Raw genomic sequence first — 24,917 nt, forward strand, 5'->3', positions numbered from 1 at the left:
CATTCATAATTCAAAGGACTTCGCCTGCAAAATGTTAAAATAATTATATTTATTTTGCAATCATTGATTTAATATATTACTCATAAGCACTTTTAGTCAAGTGTATTTTAAGTATCACAGTATAAAAAGTTGGCATTTAAAATAAAAGCCTAACAAAAAGGAGCTGATGTGTTTAATAACAGCCTTCTTATACATTCCCAATCTTTCCATGCTACACCCATTTAAACATTTCAGAAGATCCCCATTACCTATACATTTAGTAAAATACTTCATTTTACAATAATTTTGAATGTCTTTGGGAAGCATAAAACAAATAATGCACAACTAGGAAAGATAAATAGCAAAACTGAGTCAAAAGTATTTACATGCATTTTACCTGAAACCCAAAGATCATCTAATTTTGAGATTAAATGATGTCAGCAGAACATGATCCACCAGGTGTTTTAAGGACATTGTGTAAGGTAAGAATTCATGTTAAGAACAAGCATGGATCTAAGGTTTTCCTGATATACAGGTGTTTGTATTTTTTAAAAAAATTCTGCTAACAATTTAATCCCCATTGTGAAGAAGGATGTCATTGTTTCAGGAGCTGAAACAATTTGAGTAAACTTGGAGAAACGAGGTTGGCTTTCAAAAGCACTGAAAAGTTCCTTGCTGTACATTTTAACCTAGGCAGGATGCGAAGCATTTCATCACAGCATCCCTTTAAAAGAAAGAAAAACTATTTCAATATGTACAGTATACATGTGCTGCATATACTTTTTAATGCGCAAATTTATATCAAATACATTTATTATAGTAAAACTCAGTTTTACACTACTTCACAACAATTATGATAGCAAAAAGTTACCAGATGTAAAAATTCTAAGAGTTCAAACACTATGTTGGGAGTTGGAAAAACACCTCAGATAAACAACTGTCCCTGCTTTCTTTTAAGCAGTCTTAATACCACAGTCTTCAGTACACTTTGAGAATAAACCCCACCGATTTTAATAGGACTTACTTCCATGTAAGCATACATAGGAATGAGCTGCACAAATGTAATGGCTACACACAAAAATTCAGGTGAAGCAAGTTATTGCCATGTGCTTCAAAAAGCTTGTTACTCATTTGAAATCTTATGAGATCAGATTACAATAATGACTCCTGGACAAGTATTATGGAAAACTGAAGTCAGGAAATCAGGGGCGTCTGAATTTTAATGTATCTTTTGGTTGCAGTCAACTAGTGTTCTAAAATAAACTGGATGGCATCTTGTGAACTAGAATTTGCAAGGAGCATGTCTTACTTTCAGAAAGTAGTATTTCAAGATGCCCTAAGGAAGGGAATATTAGAAGACAGAGTAATCCAAAGTGGGGTCATAAAGAAGCAGAGGATCCACTGCTGTATGTAAAGCTCTGCCAGCCAAGGCAAAAGGGAGTGGGGGACAAAGAGAAGGGCTCACTGTGCCACCTCCAGGCTGGTGTAGCTGAGGAGCCTAAAGATTGGGGCCTATGGGGATCGAAAGTTGCTGTAGCCCTGTCCCATTTTGGGACCTCTGCCAGAGGTAATATGGCTAGCAGAAAGCTCCATAGGTAGAATGGGGTCACCAGGGCAGATTGAGCCCTCTGCCCCGGTCAGCAGAGACTGATGGCCTCCACTCAAACCTAACCCCCTCCAGTGAGCTAGCTATGTGGGTTAGAACTGCACTCTTACTTGGTAAATGAATCAAGAAGCCACATGGTACAAGGTTAACCTGAGTGTAACAGGATGTGTGCTCGTTGAAAGCAACAGGAAAGCATACTTAATGATTTAAGATGTGCTAGAAAGTTATTACACAGAAAAAAATCTAGAAAACTTTTTCTCACAATAACAGTTTTTAAAACCGGTAAGATAACTGTGCAAGCTCTTGTTTTTGTAGATAGCAAGGTGACTCACCTTGCATAAGGGATATATGACAGACTGTACCTGAAAGAGAAACAGGAAAAGTTAGCATTCTCACTCACTCATCCTGTTTTAGTCTACCTCAAAGAAGTCAATCTAGTGTAATAAACCTTTAAGATTATTTAGATTACACACAACTTCTGAATAAAAGAGCTTTTGAAAGAACTGAATGTACTGCCAAGAGATTCCTGACTCCACTCTCCATTTCAGATTTTACCGCAAGTAAATTACTCGGACTTCTCCAATAGGATGCACAGGTTGGTTTTACGCAATTGCTACGAAACAAAGAATGCAACACATTTTATTATTTGTAAGTTTCCTAGAGAAAACACAGGACTCTTAATCCAAGTAAAATCAGTTAATTCAATATAATATATGAACATAAAGAGTCCTGCTCAGCCAGGCCACTGCTCCCTAAAACAACCAGATGTCTTTGGGAAGTTCACAAACAGGGCTTGAAGGCAGTAGCTCCCTCACACTGTTGCCCCCCAGCAGCTTATTCATTGACATATTATCTCTGAACACAGAATTTCCATGTAGCCATTGGTGGACTTTGTGTCCACTAATCCTTATAAAAGGGAATTTGTCTAAGCTAGTGCCCATTTCCACATCTCGTGGCAGCAAACCATGTAACAATTGTGTTGTTGTGTCTCTCTGCTGCCAACCAATTTCACTGGTGACAGAAGTTCTAGTATGAGATAAAGTTATTTCATGTATAATTTTATAAAGCTCTATGACCTTCTCCCTTAGTCTTCCCTTTTCTAAGAAAAGAAACTGCTGAAAACTTTTTCTTGTAAGGAAGATGCTCAAGCCTCTTGATAATGCAGGTTGCCCTTTTTTGCATTTTCTCCAGCTTTCAGGACGGGCCAAGTAGAACTGCACGCAGTGTTATAAATATGGCTGCACTATATATAGGTATTACAATACAGTATACAGGCTTTACAATACTGGTAGTTTGATTTTCAATCCCGTTCCTAACTACTTCTTAAGATTTTTATACTGCCCCATAGCCAAAGCTCTCTCGGAGGTTTACAAATATTATAAACATTAAAAGTACAATATGCAAAATGCAACAACATAAAAAATACGACAGTATACACAGAGACAACGTGTATCTAAAAACAACTTTCAGCAATCTGCCAAACCATAAAACAAATCCAGGATCAATTAAAAGCTCATCAAATGCTGCCAAGTGCCTGGGAAAAGAGAAAAGTCTTGACCTGGCACCAAAAAGAAAGCAATGTTGGTGCCACATGGGCCTCAGGGGGGCTATCACCAAGAAGGCCCTCTCCCTTGTTGCGGTCTTCTGAGCCTCCCTTGGAATAGGCACCCAGAGGAGGACTTTAGGTGCTGAGGGCAGTGTACAGGTAGATTCACCTTGAATTTGCCTTTTTCATAGCTGCTGCACTCCATGCTCTTTCTTTGCTAGTTACTACCATTAGTTTATAGATGAAGTAAGGATTTCTTTTTCTTTACATTTACTTATATCAAATCTTATAAACTTCAGGTATCGGTGTTTCTACTTTAGGCTGTCCTATTAAACATTGCCCCATATATGGGAGTATTTTCCACATCACTCTGCCTGCCCATAATAGTTGATGACATAACAGAAGTGGCAATTGCTTTGTACAGTCATACTAGCTGCAGCTTATATCACTTTCAGTGCAACCTGAATACATCTGCACAGGAGAGAAGCCTCTGAATCTTATCGAGGGTTAGTCATAGGGACCATTCAGTAACAGGAAGAGGACATCACAAGAAGGTACCTCAATTTTCACCTCTTCTGGAGTAAAAGTTATTTAGGGAAGCTTTTCTCCATTTTTTTGACCTGGGCCCCTGCTTCTGTACTTATATTCTATGTCCCAATGCACACCTCAACCCAACACCAGTGGAACTATGTGTACTCCCACCCAGGTGTTCAAACGGGGGCCTGTCTCAGTTTAAGATGCATATAATTCTTCCCAAAATCTAAGTGTCAAAATAGTTAATTTAGTGTAATTTAATTTAAAACACAATAGTTTTATATATGGTTTCTACAATTCCCAGTTGTTCCATAGTCTGGACACTTAATAACTTTATTAAGAAAATTGGATACTCTTTTTGCTCCTACTTAGAGCATGTTGAATTTGTCACCCTGTTCTTATTAAAAATTCAGAAAATCCTTACACAGAATTAATTTTGTATCTATTATTTCTATTTATCACTGAAGTGCCTTCCCAGTAAATTAACTGAGAACTAGATATATGACATGGTTCTAAAAGTGAAAATGGATCATCCTATGCATTGAATCAGCTTCATGCCATACCAGACTGAAGTAACTACTCTCAAGCAAACTGCTTTTGCCCAAAGAAGCAAGTTTCTAATGACAAAGATCTTTCAGAACAGTATGTTTTGTTTGCTTTATAAATTTCCATTTTATGAGCTGCTTTGGGAACTGTAAAATGAAAAGCAACATACAAGTATTCATATGTGCACGCACACATGCTTGAAAAACAGAAAAGGCATACTTCTGACTCACACATTCTCAGCACCCAAATTGCTGGATCTCTAAGGGTGCAAACCTGGGCATGCTGGGAGCATGCTGGGAGGTGTAAGCCTTTCCTCTGTCTACACATGCAAAGGAAAGGAAAGGAAAGGAAAGGAAAGGAAAGGAAAGGAAAGGAAAGGAAAGGAAAGGAAAGGAAAGGAAAGGAAAGGAAAGGAAAGGTTCCTCCTGTGCAAGCACTGGGTCATTACTGACCCCTAGAGGGACGCTGCTTTCACTGGCGTTTTCATGGCAGACTGTAGTGGGGTGGTTTGCCATTGTCTTCCCCAGTCGTGACTACCTTTCCCCCAGCAAGCTGGGTACTCATTTTACCGACCTCGGAAGGATGGAAGGCTGAGTCGACCTGAGCCGGCTACCTGGGACCCAGCTTCCTCTGGGATCGAACTCAGGTCGTGGGGAGAGTTTCAGCTGCAATACTGCCGCCTACCACTCTGCGTCACACAAGGCTCATAAACATGCATAGGACTGCACACTAAATATCATTAGTTTTCAAATAATGTATTTCAACTGCTGTTTTTTTTTTTAGAAAAAAACTTCAGTAGCTTTCAAATCTATGTTCAGGGAATGCTTTTCACACTGGTTCAGTAGCTGACAAGTCAATGCACGCTGATAGGGGGATTCTACGACATGTTCTATGGTATGTGTTGGCTAGGCCTATTGAGCCTCCCAATTGCTTTATATGAACCACACCCTAGAACACACCTGACACTCTCCCTGGAGGCTGCACATGGAAGGGAAAATTCAGTATTGGTGGGCAAGATGTCCTTTGAGAAAGTTTGTTTACCATGACTGATCAGTGCCACTGATCACCATTACTGATCTTCTCATCGAGGAGGTCCTGGTAACTTTCCAAGGAATCCCAGGGCTCCCCAGAACAGTTTGAAAACTACAGTTATGCACACATACATATTTATTTCTTATTTACTCAGAACCCAAGTCAGTTCAAGTTCCGGGGAGAAGAGGATCAACTAAATTCTGATTTGATACTTGCAGATCTGATGTGAATTTGGCCAAAGAACCAGGTAATTATAGTATCTCACATTGACGTACCTCACAAAATCATCCACTATTTAGTTTCACATACAGTGTTTTATATAACAGTAGTAAGTGATAAAAGTTTACAAAAAGCCTTACCAGGTCATTGCCAAGAACTGCAGAATGCAGAAGAGCACAGCTAATCCTTTTTTATGCCACTAAGGAAAGTGAGATAAGAAATATATATTTAACTTGGTGCTGTTTTTAAATCAAGAAGTATAAAGTGAACCTTAGACGCTCCAATTGCAAAGTAACCTTTACTTGAAACAAGAAGTTTTCACCCTGTGGGACACTTCCAATAGAGGCCATAAGCAGCACTTTCAAGGCTATTCATGTATGGAGGCTTAAGGGCGCAGTCCTACCAACTGCATGCTCAATGATCAAAAGCACCTGAAGTCGGAGTCTTCTGATCAATGCAATGTGGGAGGAGTGGTGGAGGCACTCTTTGCCTCCCCGTCCTCCTGCCCTGCATTTTTCAAAATAGGGGCTTTTTTTGCCCATCTAGCAACGGCGCTTCAGAGTGGGAGGGAAGGAAGCTGGAGAGGGCTCAGGTTAGCTCATATCCTGGCCTCTCCAGTCTCCCCCCCCCAAACACCCCCTTTTCCCATTCTCCAAGGTGGCTTTTTCAACCTCGGATGGCAGCTGGCATGGTTCTTTCCACGCCAGCTGCAAGGGGTGGGAGAGGGGAGTTGGATCTCCAACTCCGCCTTCTGAGATCAGAACGCAATCTCCAACCTCAGAGGGGGGGAATTCCCAGTATCCTATGGCCCCTCAGATAATGTCTAGGGGCCATAGGATTGCTTCTTAAGTGACACACGAAGCCCAGTTTATGCATATTTACTTGAAAGTAACTTCCACCAAGCCCAACAGAATTTACTCCCAAGAGAGATTACATGATGAAATATGCAAATCTTTTCATTACACTGGTTTACACCTTGTGGACCATTATGTTAACGAGGATGCTTACAAAAACAACAGTAGACCAGAGATCCTCAATGGGGTGCCCATGGGCACCAGTGCACCTGCAGAGACTTGCAACAACGCTTACCAAGATTTCTGCTCCATGCCCCCTTCAAAAATTTATTTTTAATTAAACACCTGGAAAAATGTTAGGGCACTAGGTTTCCTTCCTGTTCCTGAACCTACCACTGCCCAGCTGTTCGGCAGGCAGAAAAAAAGGAAAGAGTTACTTCCCCGCTCCACACAAACAGACCCTCTAGCCTACTCATTTCTCCCACACACTTTACCTGTTTCTCCCACTCCTGGCCTTGGTCTTTCTCTTGCTATTTCCCCCTCTTTCCCAGCCCCTAGCCTTGGTCTTTCTCTCCCTTCCAAACTCCTCCTCTAGTTTTGCATGCGCGCGCACTCGCACACACAAATCACCTCTCCAGGTGGGAGTTCTGATGCCAGAGGAGAAGGTAGGAGTACCAGGTGGGGAATGGAGTGGCTGAGCTTGATGTCAAGGTAGGGAAAACCTTTTCGTCCCTTTTAAACTGGGGGCATTTTCCTTTGGGGCTGGGGAAAGGAGTGTGGGTGGGTAGGATGAGCACAGGAATCCTATGCAGGTCTACTCAGAAGACTAGGGTTCCATAGAAGCATGAATAGGATTTCAACCTTATATGGGCATTTTGCTGTGTGATCTGAGGTCAAATATGTAGACTGAATTTGGAATTCAGATCCCTCCTCTGCTTGTACTCAGTTTCTTGGGTGAATTGCTTGTCTTTTGACTAGCCAGGCCGCCATTATGAGACTAGCCACATCCCCCATAGGAGTCATTCACAAATGTGCCCATGGACTTCTGGTCAGAACCAATGTCGCTCTGGCAGCTTCCCACAGGTCCTCCTGTGGGAGCTTTCTCAAATAGCTTTTAAAAAAGTTGAAAAACCTTTTCATCTCCCCCCTGGAATTAAAGGGGGGGCAAGGCAACATCTGGACAACATCTTGGAGAAAAGTACCCCCCTTGAGATAGTGGGGGGGGGGGGGCTGGATTCCAGGATTATCTCCCCAGAGCTTTACCAACGCAAAAAGCTGTGATGTGACTTCTATTTCATAGGAAAAAACAGGGCTGATGTGTTCCATAATAATATATGCGTCAAGAAATATCAACAACTCCTGTGGGATGATTTAAGAAATATTAACAACATCTGAGAACATCTGAGGACCTTTAAGATCTGTCTGAGAGAAACTTGAATGCACCAAGGAAAAGAAAGGGGATGGCTTCACCACTCCCCCTGTACCTCCTGTGTCAAAAGTTTTGAGAACAGAAGATATAGGGGAATTAGTTACTCTGATAAAGACGTTATCTTCGCAAATTACAGAGCAAGCCAGAAGGTTGGATTTAATCCAAAATTCCATCACCGCCTTGCAAGGAGCCGTCGATTTAATTAATGCGTCATGGCAAAAAATGGAGCTGAGAATTGATGAGCTAGAAGATCGAGTAGCAGCAAATGAAACTTTGACACAAATTTGTTTTAAAAATACCGCTGACAGAATTTCTCAACTGGAAGCCTTCATGAGAAGATCCAATGTATGTATTATTTGGATTAAAAATCTGTCTAATGATGTAAAATTGCCTATTTTTGTGGATAAACTTTTGCATGAGATACTCCCTATCCCATCTGATTATTTACTTGATATTGAGCAGGCATTTCATGTGCCAAATGCGAAAGGGACTAACTATACCATCATAGTCCAATTTGCAAAAGTCTCCACAAAGAATTATATCCTGTTTGGCAAGAGAGGGTGGAAGCCTTTCCTGGAAACAAGATAAAGTTATGTTATTTCCAGATTACATCAAAGAGGTGGCAAATAAAAGAAGGCAATTTATCAAAGCAAAAAATATGGCAAAACAAATGAACTTACAATATTACTTAAAATATCCTGCTACACTTTGTATTGTGTCTGAAGGTCAGATGAAGAAGTTTCTAAATCATGAAATGGCGGAGGCATGGTTGAGTGTAAAAATGCATGAAATTCCTGTTGCAACCCCATGAACTGGAATGTTTAAACAAGCTTTGTTAACTGTTTGTGTTTAGTCTACATGATCCAGGCTAGGTCAGAAGATAAATTATTATATATATATATTCATTTATACTTTCATCTTTTGTTTTTTCTTGCTTTTCTTTATATTTTTTATTTCAAAATAGATATGGTATGCTGTATTTAAATTAATTGTTTGAGGGTACAATGTGTACTTATATATCTAGTATAAAATATAAAATATATTACTGACTGTTGAAGGTTTATTTTAAGTTTTATTATTATATAACACTATATTCCTTTTTTTTTAAATTAGCAGTAGTAGTAATAATATAGGCTACCGGGAATGAACTGTAGACCTGTTTCTTGGATATAAGATTAATGATATGATATTGAAATGTAAGGTTGTTTATTAAACTGTAAGATTGTTAAGGTTATAGATATAGTTTGTAAAACAGAATGGCATTGGAGGCTGGGGGGTATTGGAGTTTAAATTTAATTCTTCTTCACCTCCTTTCCTCCTCCCTTTGCCTTTTTTCCTCCCCCCCCCCTTTTTTTCCCTTCTCTTTTTGTTACTATAGTGTCCTTATCAGAATATTGTATTGTTGGGAAATTCTAGTATTGATCAGGTTGTTGGTATGTTTGGTATTGTATATTTCATTTATAAAGATAAAATAAATAAAAATATATTAAAAAAAAACAAATGTGCCCATGGATTCAAAAAGATTGGGGACTCTTGCAGTGGACAATCCATGGCTTGATCATAATTTTTAAAGAAAACACAATTTGGAGAGTAATCTAGGGTTGTGTACAGACTTCAGTTAGACAAAGCAAAGCTTACTGTCACAGCTAATTCATGCTTATGAAGAGCAAGATATTGTCAATATTGCTTACCCAGAACACAGCACATAGGGTGAGGGTAAAAGACAACTGGAGAAAAGAAAAAAAGAATCAAATCAGCAAGACACAGTTTATGCAGTATTCTCCCAGTATAGCATTTCAATGTGAAAATCCACCAGAAAATACATTGGGTTGTATCCAATCGTGTCATTCTGCTACTGTAAAGCTTCTACTACTTCTGGAAACCCCCGCTTTTATTCTTGCACAAGTGTTCAATCCAATGCTTTCATTCTGCTTGTGCAGCGCATTAGGGTAGGTGTTGCCTGCACTAGTTCTGCTAGCAGTTATGCAACTACTAGCAAAATGCCTACTCTCGTAATTCTTCCCGTAGTGTAATGTTAGATATAACCCATTATCTACACTTTCAAGGATGTTTTGTTATTTACTATATTTCTAGAAGCAGAATGCATTCCTGCCCATCACACACACACACACGCATGAACACGCACGTGTGCACATCCCTGCCCACCAACAGAGCTCATGAAGGGGAAAATTCATCTCCGGGTCAAAAGATACCACTTAAGCATTAAGCAACCTCATCATCTGGATGATCTATTCTGCTCACAAAATAAGTTGGGTAGAATTGGTTATCAGCTCCAATGGTCTGTATACAACATACTAATTCCAGCTACAAACCAATCTGTCATACAGAATACAAAAAAAGCCTTCTAGCTTGCAGAATCTCAGTAAATTAAGTTATAATCTAATATTAGGTCCTGCACATTCCTGTTACTAACTTTGCCAGAATACCCTCAGGGAAACTCAATTATCCTTTGTTGCTTTGAAACACAAAAACAGATGCAGCTTACCAGCATAACAATTGTCACAATTATTCTTGTTGGTTCAAACATCTTTTTCAGCTGTTTCACAGGACCCATCAAGAAGCAAGTACTGTTTTGGAAGAAAGTAAACAATAAGCCTAACAATGAGTTATTAACTTGACCAAAGTAGTTTGCATTTGTCAAACTGCACATTGCTTAAAACTTCAAGCCTTAAAGAATGACCACGGGTGGCGTGGAGGAGGGAATCAAGTTCAAAGCTTTCAAGGGCACACATGAAAGTAGTTTAAACATCACACCCTTCTACCACAAGTGTGGAAAGCATAATTAAGGTAGAAATGGCTCGTGCTGGTGGCAGAATATCCTGAGATCTTGAATTCCTGCTAGATGTGGAATTTCATGAAACTCATTAGAATTACCACCAATTTAGATGAATGAAATATTATAAAGTCACAAGAAATCTTAACATAGTGCTAGTTGCCAGGAAATTGCCAAAAGCCCATCTGTATGTAAGACATACTAGCAGACTAAAAACATACTACCATTACAGATTTTTAAAAAATCATTTTCAAACAGTAAAATGGTTTTGTAATTTTAAGGAGCATGTTTGCAATACCAGCAGTAGTCCAATGCTTATAATTACTACTAAAATACCCCCAAGTATTTTCTGGTCTTTCACCAGGATCCTGAAAGAGATATCCCATTATGTATTTGCACCTATGTTTTACTGGAGCAAAGCAGAGAAAGAACAGCAGTAGTTACTACACAATGGAGAGGCAGTACAAATACTACACAACTGACAAGGTTTTGGCTGACAAAATTACTGCTGGAGTAAACTTCTGAATCTTGAAATATAGGTCTATTCACCCTACACACACACACACACACACACACACACACAAATATATGTCACAACCTCCCAATCTACCCACATAGGCAAGGGTCCCCCACTCCCTTACTGCCCCATTTATATGACATGTCATTATTTTCTGAGACACTGCAGGACGAATTTAAAAAGAATCACATCCACTTTTGGTTTTTTAAAACTTTACCAGATACCTGAGGACAGCAAGCAACAAAAACAGTAAGTCAGCATTTCCTTTTAGAGAGATTAAATAATTTTATTCTATGCATGCTTTTAAAGTAGCATTCACAATATTATTCTCAGTTTGGATGTTTGCAGTTCTCTCCAGATGGAGTGGACATAAAAACATGAAGCTCATTTAAAAACCACGACAATAAAGAAATCCTTCCATACCTGGCTAATGCAGCAATATTTCCTAAGGTGTAGAACACTGCAAAGAGTTTCATGCCTCCACCTGGGAGCCAGAGCATTGCTGTCCCCTATACAAAAGAAAGCCAGCTGCAAACTTTACCCGTGTAATGAAGTCTAAGTAACAAACATTTATATTTTTACCAGAACAAATCAACACAACAGTAAACTTAAAACACAAGGGCCTGAAGCAATTCCCCTATGAGGAAAGGTAACAATGCCTGTGACTGTTTAGCTTAGAAAAAGGATGAGTACATGAAGACATGATAGAGGTGTAAAAATAATACATGGTGTGGAGAAGGAGACGTTTTCTCCCCCTAAATAGTAGAAACCAGGGTCATCTCATGAAGCTGAATGGTGGGAGAACTGGGACAGATAAAAGTACTACTACACACAGCACATAGTTAAACTACTGAATTCACTCCCACAAGATGTAGTGATGGCCAACTTGAATGGCTTTAAAAGGGGATTAGACAAATTCCTGGAGGAAAAGGCTATCAGTACCTCTCGGCTACTAAGCATGATGGCTATATATTACCACCACATTCAGAGGCAGTACGCCTCTGAATACAAGTTGCGGGGGAACATGAGCAGCAGAGTGTTATTGCACTCATGTCCTACTTGTGGGCTTATCACAGGTAGCTGAATGCTGCCTGTGATGAGAATGCTGAACTAGAAAGGCCTTTGGTCTGATCCAGCATGGCTTTTATATTCTTACATTGCTTTATCACCCTCTACTGGCAATAGGATGTATTAAATGTAATAGCTTCTAAACGTTTAGTGGCAACAGGTTTAAATATCTGGAACTAATAAATGTGAAAGTTAACGAAGCTTATTTTACAATTTATATAATCAATCTTCTTAAAAATTACAACTAAAGAACAAAAGCACAAGCTTAAGCCATTTCAAGAAACCACATATTCTTTCAAATTAATCATTTTTGACAGTTTGAGTATTTCAAATCAACAGTACCTCCTAACAAAAAGTTTTTGCCACCTAAGACAGGAGTATGAACATAATAAAGTCTAGATTCCATATGGGTCCATCTACCCAGAATGTAAAAACAAAAATTAGCTAGCCTTTTCTCATCTAGGAGTTACATTGCTTGGGCCTAGTAGACATTAAAAACTTTTCCCAAATATAGCTCTGCCCTTTAAGATCTATGGATGAGGTCTTGCTATATATTCCCTTGTTTACAAAGGGAAGACTAGCAGAGACAAGGAAGATCCTTTCCTGTGCCAACACCCATACTCTGGAATTCCTGTCTGGAAAGATCTCTCCAAGCAATCTCCTCTATAGCTTCTGCCAACAGTGTGTGTGTTTGTGTGTGTATATATAGTGTGGCAATTTTGAAGGCTTTCCCTGACCACTGGTGACTTATGAAACATGGTTCTGATGAACACTGTTAAATTGTTTTACTGATGCTAATACTATTATATTTTAATCACTGTTACTGTTTAGTTTAATTATTTATTATATTTATAAGTTACTTTACAACAAAGATGTTCTCAGAGTGACAAACTGTGTGTGCATGTGTGTGTATGTCTGGCGGGTAACTCCAAATATTTTGGCCTACAATTCCCATCAGTCCTTGCCAGCATAGCCAATGATAAGGGATGATGGGAATTGTTGGCCAAAATATCTGGAGGGCCAGAAGTTGCCCACCCTGAATAAAATCAACAAATGAAAGCAGTGCAAAAAACAGCTAAATTCAAATCAATTAACCCAAACATGAGAGTATTTTGTTCTAGATTTAGACGTTTCAGTTGCTCTGAGCCAATATGGGAAAAGGCAACTGGTAAATTCTATATGTTTTCAAGTAGATAGCAGTGTACATACATATACACTGTCATACACATGCACTACAATCATAATGTCGGAAAGGTCTGCATGTTCCAACAGCTTTCCCACATAAGACTTCATGCATGTAGATAACTCGTATGCCAGAGAAGGCTAGTTTAAAATGCTTTACATTGATATAGTAGCTTTACAGAGGCAGGGAAATTTTGATGGGAAGAATATTCCATCATGTACTCTCTCACCATTCTGAGGGCTGTGCCATATATCTAATTTGAACATGCAGTTTGATTACTGTTTACCTGAGGAGTCCATGTATCTATGGAACTTTTGCCCAAGAACAGAAAAAAAACACACCTACACACGTACCAATGCAAGACACTGTGTTGTTTTTTCATATATTCCACAAAGTATTTACTTACGAGAATAGAACAAAAGATGCCGCTTGCAAAACATATAGCGAACCATTTCACTCGAGTACTAAAACTAAGGGATGAAGTATCAAGCACCTTTGGGTGAAGAAAGAACAAAGAAGAAACTAGGTTTTAATAGCAAAACAAATATATTTAGGATGAAGTCTTTACCAGCACAAGAGCCACAAAATCCAATGTGCAGCACAATATATATATAATGTACTTATCCAAGAGTGACTCACACTAAGAAGCTTTTCAGGAAAGGATATTATCTCTAATAGTTTGCTAGCGAGATGATTACTGGAGAGCAGACAGCATGCACAGACTGTGGCTTGGATTCAAAGGTGTGCTTCTGCTAGCAGAAAGCCTCTTCTGCTCACAGAAGGAACTTTTCCATCTAGTGGAATAGCATTGTGCAAGGTAGGTGACCCCAATGCCAGAAGGATCCTCCATTTGCAGAAGCTGCTTTCATGACCTTTTTATTATTCAATAGTTTATCTGCTACAGCAGGGGTAGGCAAATTAGGGACCCACCTGCCAAGGGTTGCACACACACACACACACACACACCTCGAAGCACTGAATCTCTCTCTCTCTAATGAATGGCATATGGAGCACCAAAAAAAGCTTCAAAATGGCTGCTCTGGATACTGTTTTTTTGTTAACAATTTTATAACATGCACTCAGTCTGCATTGTCCACCCCTGTGCTGCAGCATGTATTTACTGTGTTTCTCATACCATAAAGTAGGGTGCACAGAAGGTAAATCAGGATCTACAGGCTGTAATGTGGAACGTTATTTTCCCCAGGATGTGATGTGGATGTTTTCAATTTCTAAAAATTCATTGTTTCATAAAATTAACTAATAACAAATGGATTCCAATGCAATATTAACCAAGCCTGACAGTTTCAAAGTTGTAATTAAAGTTATTCAGGTGATTATCCCTAGGACGTGTGTAGCAGTATACATATGTTACTGTTTTGTAAATGAGATTAAAAAAACCACAAGTACAAATAATCCAAATTAAAAATCGAGTTATGGATTCACCTGATTGGCTGTGCAGGTCAAATCAAAATCAAAGCTAACATTCTTATTTCACCTCAGACTGCAAACCCAAAACTAAAATTGCGATTAATTTTTGTTTCACTGCAAACACACAGAGCAGTGACTCATTTGTCTAGTTGAACTGGTACATTTGTATTCACAATTTTACAAGTATTCCAATTTAAAAAGTCCACACAGAGCTTTAAATTTGTTGGAATATTTCGACCAAACTGAGTGTGCTTGAACTTCCCCCCTAATCAAACATTCCAGTTCAATTATTTTTGGGTAAAGGGACATAAAATTAATATGGGGTAGTTTTCATTTTGTTTCATCTCCTAAATAAAAGTAAAAGTAACATGCTAGATCAGATCACTCTCAGTTCACCTCCACCCCAGAAAAAGTAGCTAAAAAATTTGCTAATTGCTGACCATGTACCTTGCCTGTAATTAAGGGCTCAGAACTTCCCAGAAGGAAGTGCAGGAAGTTACTGGGCAGAGCAGTTTATTTTCATATGAAAAGGAAATGTTCTTGTTTGCTTTGAAAGCAGAGCAAGTTGCAGTGCTTGGGAAGTTAGAAATCATGACAATCAATTTGAGATTAACACTTCATGTGTCTGATGAAGTGGACAGAGTCCATGAAAGCTTATGACAGAACAAACTTGTTCATCTTTAAAGTGCCACAAGACTTTGTTGTTTTTGTGCAACAGACTAGCATGGCTACCCCTTTGGAAACAGATAAACACAGAAGTAAAGAATAGTAGCTAGGTGGGCATAACAGATTACCCTACCCTTGCCAGTGATATGTAAGGTGGCATCTCCTGGAGTCTGGATCTAGATCTCAGTAACCATGAAAGACCTACAGTCCCTGTCCCCATCCTATCAAGCCCATATCACTGCTAAATAAGACTTAGTATGCCATATTTTTAATTGCTGACTTAAAAAAAATTCCCACAGCTTGTTCTTTGTATCAAAAAGTAGCCTTTAACTCCTGACCAGTTTTAAGAGATTGTAAGTGTAAACTTAACATGTCTGTATTCAGATTTAATTTTAATCAGGATATTTATAAAAGAAACTTAGAAGATTAGTATCAAAGGCCATATTCTCTGGCAAGAGCCATTAGGCTGGTGGGTTCTATAGACTGGGCTTTCTTAATGGTGACCGCACACCTTTGCATTTCCTCCCTGGGTAAATACATATAGCTTCATCACTGCTGGCTTCAAAAAAACCCATGGAAGATTCATTTGTTCCAGTCTGCATTTGGTGCTTAAAAATCATTAGCTGCTGCTGCTGTGTGTGTCTGTGTTTAATTGTAACTGTATGTCATGTTTTTGTGGTATTGTAAGCCACCTTGTGATGGTAGTGCACTCCGAAAGGTGAGTTAAACATCTCATTATTATCATCATCATCATCACCACCACCACCAATGATTTAATTAAGAAATCATCAGATTTTTATCCAACTAGGAGAAGCAAGGCCACTGACAACCACAAATGAGAGCCAGGGAAAATGTGTGGATGTTCATTTGGTTCACACATAACACCAATTCATCGGTTAAACAATCTCCTGCTCACCACTTCCACTTTGGATCTGCTTTGCTAAACAACCCAGGAATAATAAGCCATGGGTTTAAACTCTGGGTTGTGTAACCCTCAACAGCCCAAAGTTCTGGATTCAAACATCATGACTAACAACCCAAGAACAGGACGTGCCTGGGTTGTTTAGCAAAGAAGTGGCAAGTGGCCAGGAGACAGTGCACTCACTTGTGCTCAGCCCCAACAACCCATGGGTTAAACAATCCAAGGGTGGCTGTTACGTGCAAACCAGGCTGTTGTCTCTCTTCAATCATCCTCTTGCATCCCCTAGCCTCCTGCTTAAGGGAGACCATAAGACTAAGTGGAGATAGCATCTGCAGCTTCTCTATCCAGTTCCCACCCTTTATCTTAGAACTCTTATCAAGAACCAGATATTGCTTTCTAAGATAGTACAGTGATCAAAGCCAAACGACTGAAAGTCTTCTCCCCTGTTCACTGCAACGAATAACTACAGCTTTCCAAAATGTAATAGCACATAACTTACCTTTAAAGATGTTCCAAATCTTTATCCTTATACAGGCAGCAAGGGGGGGGAAATTATTACAAATTCAGCATACAGAACAAATGAGACAGAGGCACTCATATTCCTGATCAGAGTCCATTGGTGTATGACAAGAACTGTGTCATATTTTGAGAAAATTTTAGAACCTTGACAACTTTAAATACCATGGAACACCACAGGGAAACATGTAATGGAAATCTAGTCCCCTTTATACAAACAAAAAACAAGCAGAAAAGCTACCCTGAGCCATTTCCCACAAAATTAGATACTATCCCAAATGAACTCATTTTATCTGATTACATTTACATTGTACCTTTCTTCCACCAAGGTGGCATATGCATTCCCAGGCTGTCTCCCATCCAGAGCGACATGAACTTTTGTACATTTATGACCATTTTCATCCAGTCACCTTTCTTGAATTGTAAATTGTTTTTTTGGCCTCACCTGTACAGTTATCAATAGTTCTTAAGCACATTTATGTCACTGCTTATGCTTTAGTTCAAAAAAACTAACAGCCTGTACAGGTCTACTTGTGGCCCTCCAGATGTCAGACTCTAACTCCCATCATCCCTGACCATCAGCCATGTTGGCTGATGAGAGCTGGAGTCCAACAACATCTGGAGGGCCACAGGTTGCCACCCCTGCTATAAAGAAATATTATTCAAAATGCTAGCAGGGGACAGACAATACAAAGCTTCCAAGAAGCTTCCAATACAAAGCTTCCCGTTAGAATCCTAGTTACTATTTAAGGCAACAGCTCTATGTCCATAAGGGCTAGAAGATGAAGCTCCAGAAGAACTGAAATAATAACTGATATAATAAATTTAGAGAGCAATCCTATGGTCCCTGGGAGAAGGTCCCAAGGACTATAGACAGTTTGGATTCCCCCTTCCAAGGTCTGAGACAGCAATCCGACCTCAGAGGGGGAGTTAGAGATCCAACCCTGCTCCCCTGACCCCTCGCAGCTGGCGTGGAGAGAACTGCACCAACTGCCTCTCCGAGGTTGGAAACCTGACCTCAGAGAGGTAAATGGGGCACTTCTGTGGGCAGGGAGGAGAGTAAACTGAAGAGGACAGGATACAATTTATTCTGAGCCTCCTCTAGCCTCCCCCTCAGAAACACCCTTGCTAGACGGTCTGAAAAGCCCTTCTAGTGAAAAAAGCAAAGAATGGAAGATGGGGAGGCAAAGTTCACCTCTGCTGCTCCTCCCACCCTGCCAGCTTCAGCCCAACAAGGCATAGGAATCTCGGAAGCCTCCAACTTCGGAGGCTTCCAAACAGTGAGGACACCATCAGTAGTTCTGCGCCTGTAGTCTTCTTTTTATTGAAATCCAGGATTTCCAGTTCTATAGCTAAAAGCTTTATGGAGGATTTGTTCAAGTTTACCTACATACGAAGTTTTAGCCAGTTTCACAACAACTTACTTTACAATGACATGTCCACAAACTGTTCTGATATCCTGAAAATCCTATGTAAGAATGTTTAGCTGCACACGAGTCTTGCATATGATACTCAGTGCTGAACAAGTTGCTCCACTCTGGATTTAACAGAAGGAGGGAAGAGACAAGAATACAAAAACGTTCTTCAAAGCTAAAAAGGGGGACTTTAAGTGGATGCCACCTGTTACAGAATATTTAAACCCCAGCTTCGAATATGCACAGAACAGCCATGGCCACACTACTGGGGGGAGAACTGTACTCAAAAGGAAGCCTGATCATGGTGCAGTGACCCAGCACAGTTGTGTTGAGACTAGAAACATTAATAAATAAAACAAAGTTATTTCACCAACAACAACTTTGACCAATTAACCCCAACCAATATTTTTTTCACCCAGCAGCGTTTCCCCAGTTAGAGCTTTATCCACAGTCAGCATTGCTCATTCTTACTGTGACCCATCATATTGTGCTGCAGTTACCCAAATCATGAAGTGCAGAGGTTTTTCCCTCTCTTTAGAGCCAGGCTTTTCTACTAAGTTTAAGGCCAGGACAGACATAAACAGCTTCTGCAGTTTAGTAGGTCAATTAACCCTGGTGCAACTTGTCTTGTTACACTATACTACAACTACATTACGCAAACATGACCATGTAACTGTGCTGTAGTTGCTCATTAGCTAGACTGAATAAGCCATTAAAGATACCACACAGCTAACATCACCACTTAGTTTATCACTATTTGTTTTTGTTCCCTTAATACAGGAGCAAGCAAATTGTGGCCCTCCAGATGTTTTGCCCTGCAGCTCCCATCATCCCTCACCACTGCCTATGCTGGCTAGGTCTGATGGGAATTGTATGCCAAAACATCTGGAGGGCCATAAGTTACCCACCTTTGCCTTAATAGGATCACTAGCGGTTAAAGGGGAGGGAAAACTTCAGTTGCCCTTGTTAGGATAGCATGGAGGACAGAATCCACGTTAACGGTCAGGACATTTTTTTAAAAATTATTTTTCTTGTAACACATACTTCCACACTAGTGGGACTCTGCTTTTAACCTCTACTGAGTAGAGGAGCAGGCGCAGGCTAGTCTAGAACAATCACAAAGCTAGACACAAAAAGGGAAAAGAGGCTATGGAAGGACAAGACTCTCCAGTGGTGGTGACCTGCAAGGTGTGTGCAGTGTTTGTTTTCTTGCCTGAGAACAACATGGCCTACACCTGCAACAAGTGCAAGTTGATCACGTTGCTGGAAGAAAAAGTAAGTGGACTGGAGCGGTGACTGTCGACCCTCCAGGGAATAAGAGAACACGTAGAGTTCTTGGACTGAATGGGGGAACTACAGCAGCAAAGGGAAGACCAGAAGCTTGAAGAGCAACAGCAAGATGAGGGAGAAGTGGGAAATGCTGAGGAGAAGAAAAATGGAATAGAGGATACTCCTTGGAAAAAGGTGACAGTTAGGAGAAGAAGCAGACGCCACTCTGCACCAGTGGAAGCAATGGAGCTGTGGAACCGATTCCAGGCACTTGCGGATGAGACTGGAGGACAGCCTGCAGAGGAAGAATCATAGGGGAACCTACATGAGAGTGAGCAAGAGGCTGAAGGTCAGTCAAACAGAAGTGATGAAACCTAGGCCTACAACAACAAGAAGGGAAGAGTGGTAGTAGTGGGAGACTCCTTGCTGCGTGGGATCGAGACCCAAGTATGTCGCGAAGACCCGTGGACTCGCCAGGTATGTTGTCTCCCGGGAGGACGGATTAGAGACGTGACTGAAAGGTTGCCTGCACTCATAAAGCCCACTGACAGGTATCCCTTTCTTCTCATCCATGAGGGAACAAATGATACTGCCAAGCGGAGCTACAAAGAAATCACATCAGACTGAAGCTCTGGGAAGGAAACTCAAGAACTTTGGGGCCCAGATAGTTTTCTCATCCATCCTTCCAGTAGTTAGAAGAGGGATAGAAAGGGAAAGAAAAATACTGCAGGTGAATGACTGGCTAGGAAGGTGGTGTCAGCACGAGAGATTTGGATTCTGGGACCACGGGCTATACTTCCTGGAAGATGGGCTATTGGCAAGGGATGGGTTGCACCTCACAAAGGCTGGAAAGAATGTGTTTGGCCACAGCATGAAGAACTTCATCAGGAGGGCTTTAAACTGAATCCTACTGGGAAGGGGGATGTAAAGTTGGAGGTAACGATGGACGTAGGCGCACGCACTGCAACGGAGAGAACAGCTCCAATAGCGCCCAATAATAGTCTTCAGAAACATGTAGGAAGAAAGCCAGACTATGAAGCACATGGTCTTCGATGTCTATATACTAATGCCCAGACTATGGGAAACAAACAGAACAAACTTGAATTCTTAATACAGGAGGGAAATTATGACTTGATAGGTGCAACTGAGACTTGGTGGGATGACTCTCATGACTGGGATACAGCAACTGAAGGATATAACTCGTTCAAAAAGAACAGGAGGAACAGAAAGGGAGGTGGGGTTGCACTGCATGTGAAAAATACATATCTCTGCACAGAAATACAGGAGGAGGAGCTTGGTAGCCCCATCGAGAGCATCTGGATCAAAATAAATGGAGCAAAGAATAAAAGGAACCTGGTGGTCGGAGTCTACTACCGGCCACCCAATCAAGGAGAAGATGAGGATGACACTTTTGAAAAACAAATAGCCAATGTTTCAAGGAAGCATGATGTAGTAATAATGGGGGGCTTCAATTTTCCTGATATTTTTTGAGAGACAAATTCTGCAAAACATGGCCCCTCCAGGAAATTCCTGACTTGTGTGGTGGATAACTTCCTCCTACAGAAAGTAGAGGAAGGAACTAGAGGATTGGCTATCCTTGACTTGAACCTAACCAACAGAGATGACTTAGTGGATCAAGTAGCAGTTACAGGAACTCTGGGGGAAAGCGACCATGTTGTACTTGAGTTCTTGGTTCTAAGGGAAGCAAATGCCGAGTATAGTCAAACGTGTACCCTGGATTTTAGGAAAGCTGATGATCAGTAAGGTTCCATGGCAAGCGACGCTAACGAGAAAAGGAGTCCAAGATGGGTGGGAGCTTTTCAAAAAGGAAATTCTCAAGGCACAATTACAAACAATTCCAACAAGAAGAAAAGGTGGGAGACAACAGAAGAAGCCAATGTGGCTTCACAAAAAGCTTAGAAATGACCTGAAAACAAAAAGCACACGTAAAGAATGCCAAGCAACAAAGGAAGAGTACAGGCAGGTAGCACAGAATTGCAGGGATGGTGTCAGGAAGGCTAAAGCTGAGAATGAGCTGAGGTTAGCGAGGGATGCTAAAAACAACAAAAAGGCTTTCTTCAGCTACGTGCACAGTAAAAGACAAGAGAAAGAAATGGTGGTTCAGCTATTAAATAAGGATGGCAAAATGATAACAGATGACAACGAAAAGGCAGAAGTGCTCAATTCCTGCTTTGGCTCAGTCTTCTCCCAAAAGAGGGTCTATGGCCCCCCTGACAAAGGTGAAGTACAGGCTGAAGGGGCAGGATTGCAGCTTGAGATCGATAGGCATATGGTCAAGGAACACCTAATTACATTGATTGTTTTCAAATCTCCAGGACCAGATGAACTGCATCCTAGAGTAATGAAGGAACTGGCAGAAGAACTCTCAGAACCACTGTCTATTCTCTCTGAGAAATCATGGAGGACGGGGGAAGTGCCAGATGACTGGAGGAGGGCTAATGTGGTCCTTATCTTCAAAAAGGGCAAAAAGGAGGAACCTGGGAACTACAGACCAGTCAGTCTGACACCAATCCCAGGGAAATTTCTGGAGCAGTTTATAAAGCAATCCATCTGCAAGCACCTTGAAAATAATGCAGTGATTACTCGAAGCCAACATGGATTTGTCAAGAACAAATCCTGCCAGACTAATCTGATCTCATTTTTTGATCAAGTAGCCTCCCTTGTGGACTGTGGGAATGCTGTAGACATCATATACCTTGACTTCAGCAAAGCTTTTGACAAACTGCCCCATGATATCCTGATGAGCAAACTAGCTCAAAGTGGGCTAGATGAAACTACCAGGTAGATCCACAGTTGGCTACAGAATTGGACTCAAAGAGTGCTTATCAATGGGACCTTCTCAAACTGGGGAGAGGTAACGAGCAGGGTACCGCAGGGCTCAGTCCTGGGCCCAGTGCTCTTCAACATTTTTATGAATGACTTGGAGGACGAAGTGCAGGGAATGCTGATCAAATTTGCAGGTGACACAGAATTGGGCGGGATAGCTAATAATTTGGAAGACAGAAACAAAATTCAAAGTGATCTGGATAGACTGGAGTGCTGGGCAGAAAACAACAGAATGACATTTAATAGGGATAAATGCCAAGATCTGCACCTAGGAAAAAGAAACCAGATGCACAGTTACAAGATGGGGGATACGTGGCTCAATAACACTACAAGTGAGAAGTATCTTGGAATTGTGGTAGATCACAAGCTGAATATGAGCCAACAATGTGATGTGGCTGCAAAAAAGGCAAATGCTCTTTTGGGCTGCATCCATAGAACCATAGCTTCCAAATCCCAGGAAGTACTAGTTCCCCTCTACTCAGCACTGGTTAGGCCTCATCTGAGTACTGTACTGTGTCCAGTTTTGGGCACCACACTTGAAGAAGGATGCAGACAAACTGGAGAGGGTTCAGAGGAAGGCAACCAAGATGATCAGGGGACTGGAAAAAAAGCCCTATGAAGAGAGACTGAAAGAACTGGGCGTGTTTAGCCTTGAGAAGAGAAGACTGAGGGGAGATAGGATAGTGCTGTTCAAGTACTTGAAAGGTTGTCACAGAGAGGAAGGCCAGGATCTCTTCTTGATCATCCCAGAGTGCAGGACATGGAATAATGGGCTCAAGTTACAGGAAGCCAGATTCCGGCTGAACATCAGGAGAAACATCCTGACTGTTAGAGCAACACGACAATGGAACCAATTCCCTAGGGAGGTAGTGGGCTCTCCCACACTGGAGGCATTCACGACGAGGCTGGACAGCCATCTGTTATAGAATCATAGGGTTGGAAGGGGACTACAAGACCATCGAGTCCAGCCCCCTGCTCAGGGATGCTCTGACTCGGATTCCTGCATTGAGCAGGGGGTTCGACTTGATGGCCTTGTAGGCCCCGTCCAACCCTGCTATTCTATGATTCTGATTGTATAAGGGCACCAGGTGGCGGCGCAAGTCCCCGTTCACTCAGTAGTCAACTTCCATCAGTTCAATAGGGTTTACACGCTAGTAAGTGTGCACAGAACTGCAACCTGTGCAAACGGGGCCATCATCTCGTGTGGGCCCCAAAGGAACTGGGCCAGAATACAGAAGCGAAAGCGAGAGCCCCGCGGCGCGCCTCCCCTCAGGCCACACCTGCGCCGTCAGCCCCTGCTCCTCGTCGTCCTGCCCGCTCAGCACCCGCCGGAGCTTGTCCATCGTCACGACAGCCGCTCCTCAGCGTCGCTGCCCACGACCTCGGCCACCACCCTCGCCGAAAAGCGCCCCTTCCCTCGCCCGGACCGCTGGCTTAGCCGGTCCCCTCAGTCTGTCTGAGGAAACACCAAACCGGAAGTTCGGGGACTAGGAAAACCCGGAAACACCCTTGCGGCGCTGGGTTGAGCCAACTGCCACGATCCCCGCCTCGAGCCCCGCGGCCGTATCTTCCAAGCCCCATCCCGCGTAGCTCCGCCCCTCACCGCCTCACGAGTCTCTCGCTAACTGCTGTTGACCACGCCCCCTTCTCGGCTTTGCGCTATCCAGAGAGATAGAAAAAGAGACATCGCATACAGTATAAATTTCCGGTTATTTTCCGGATGCCGCCATGTGCGGGGTAGAAGCTTAATGCACAAAGCGCGAGCCACTGTATCTCACTGTATTTCTAAAGCGCGGTGGTGCCGTATTCTATTTCGCTACAATTTGCCCCGCACGTTCAATACGGAACCTAAGGTATTACTAAATCATCGGGGTTGTTGCCTTTCTTTGGGAACCCGAAGTCTATTACCGAGTTTGTTGACTCCCTTTGGGCCCATCCACATACCACGTGACTTTTCTTTCCGCCATGTTCTAGACAGCGCAGTCTGCACGCTGTGCAGTTAGCTCAAAGCAAGCTGTTTCGTACCGGGCAGGTGGATTCAGACATCTGCGCACCCTGTGGAGTATCAGAGAAAATCGACCATATTCTGTGGGATTGTTTAAAATATCTGAGGGAATGGGAGCCCTTTCTGCGAACGTTGAGGGTTAGGGGAGCTCCTGTTGGGGATTTGGATGCTCTCCTGGAGATTTGTGAGATTCAGTCTTTCCGTGATCTCTGCCGTGTGGCGGTTTCTGCTTGACAGTAACTTAGGTAGCAGTTTGTGCGTTAACGTCCTGAGCTAATTTGATGTCAGTAAGTGGCAGTAATAGGGACTGTAGGCCTTGCTTCGCCATAAAACCTCCAGAAGAAGAAACCACCCTCTCTCCTTTTATGGCCGAGGCAGCTAATCATCTTATGAAACGTGTATATAGCCTGGCATATTCTTCCTTTTGTTTTTTGTGACGCAACCTTTTCGTAGTTCTGTACAACCAGTCCTTTGTGATGCAATCAGTGCCCACCAGTCCCATCTCGATACCAGGTGTGCTATACCCACTGCAGCATATGACACCCATAAATAGATCACTGCCTTCATTGATCCAAGAAGCACAAAGAGTAAGCATGATGAGC

At 41.6% G+C, this 24,917-nt stretch overlaps 1 protein-coding gene across 3 annotated transcripts; it reads right to left on the reverse strand.

The window, feature by feature from the left end:
- Positions 1–23,768, reverse strand: SFT2D1 (SFT2 domain containing 1). 3 transcript variants are annotated; one of them, XM_084827989.1, is made up of 9 exons: positions 23,591–23,768; positions 18,204–18,316; positions 13,654–13,740; positions 11,420–11,505; positions 10,192–10,273; positions 9,377–9,412; positions 5,603–5,661; positions 1,918–1,947; positions 1–703 (listed from the first exon to the last, which is right to left on the reverse strand). In XM_084827989.1, exons 2-9 carry the CDS (start codon positions 18,282–18,284, stop codon positions 664–666), a joined length of 501 nt encoding a protein of 166 aa, XP_084684115.1. In that variant the 5' UTR covers positions 18,285–18,316; positions 23,591–23,768; the 3' UTR covers positions 1–663. The 3 variants fall into 3 exon arrangements, with proteins under 3 accessions (XP_084684115.1, XP_084684117.1, XP_084684118.1); XM_084827991.1 differs by lacking the exon at positions 18,204–18,316; XM_084827992.1 differs by lacking the exons at positions 13,654–13,740; positions 18,204–18,316 and having other exon boundaries at positions 27–703.
- Between the last annotated feature and the right edge of the window lie 1,149 nt (positions 23,769–24,917).

Source organism: Heloderma suspectum, chromosome 1 (assembly GCF_057233095.1).
Source record: "Heloderma suspectum isolate Gila_16-S chromosome 1, 16-S_ref, whole genome shotgun sequence".
Classification (NCBI taxonomy): Eukaryota; Metazoa; Chordata; class Lepidosauria; order Squamata; family Helodermatidae; genus Heloderma; species Heloderma suspectum.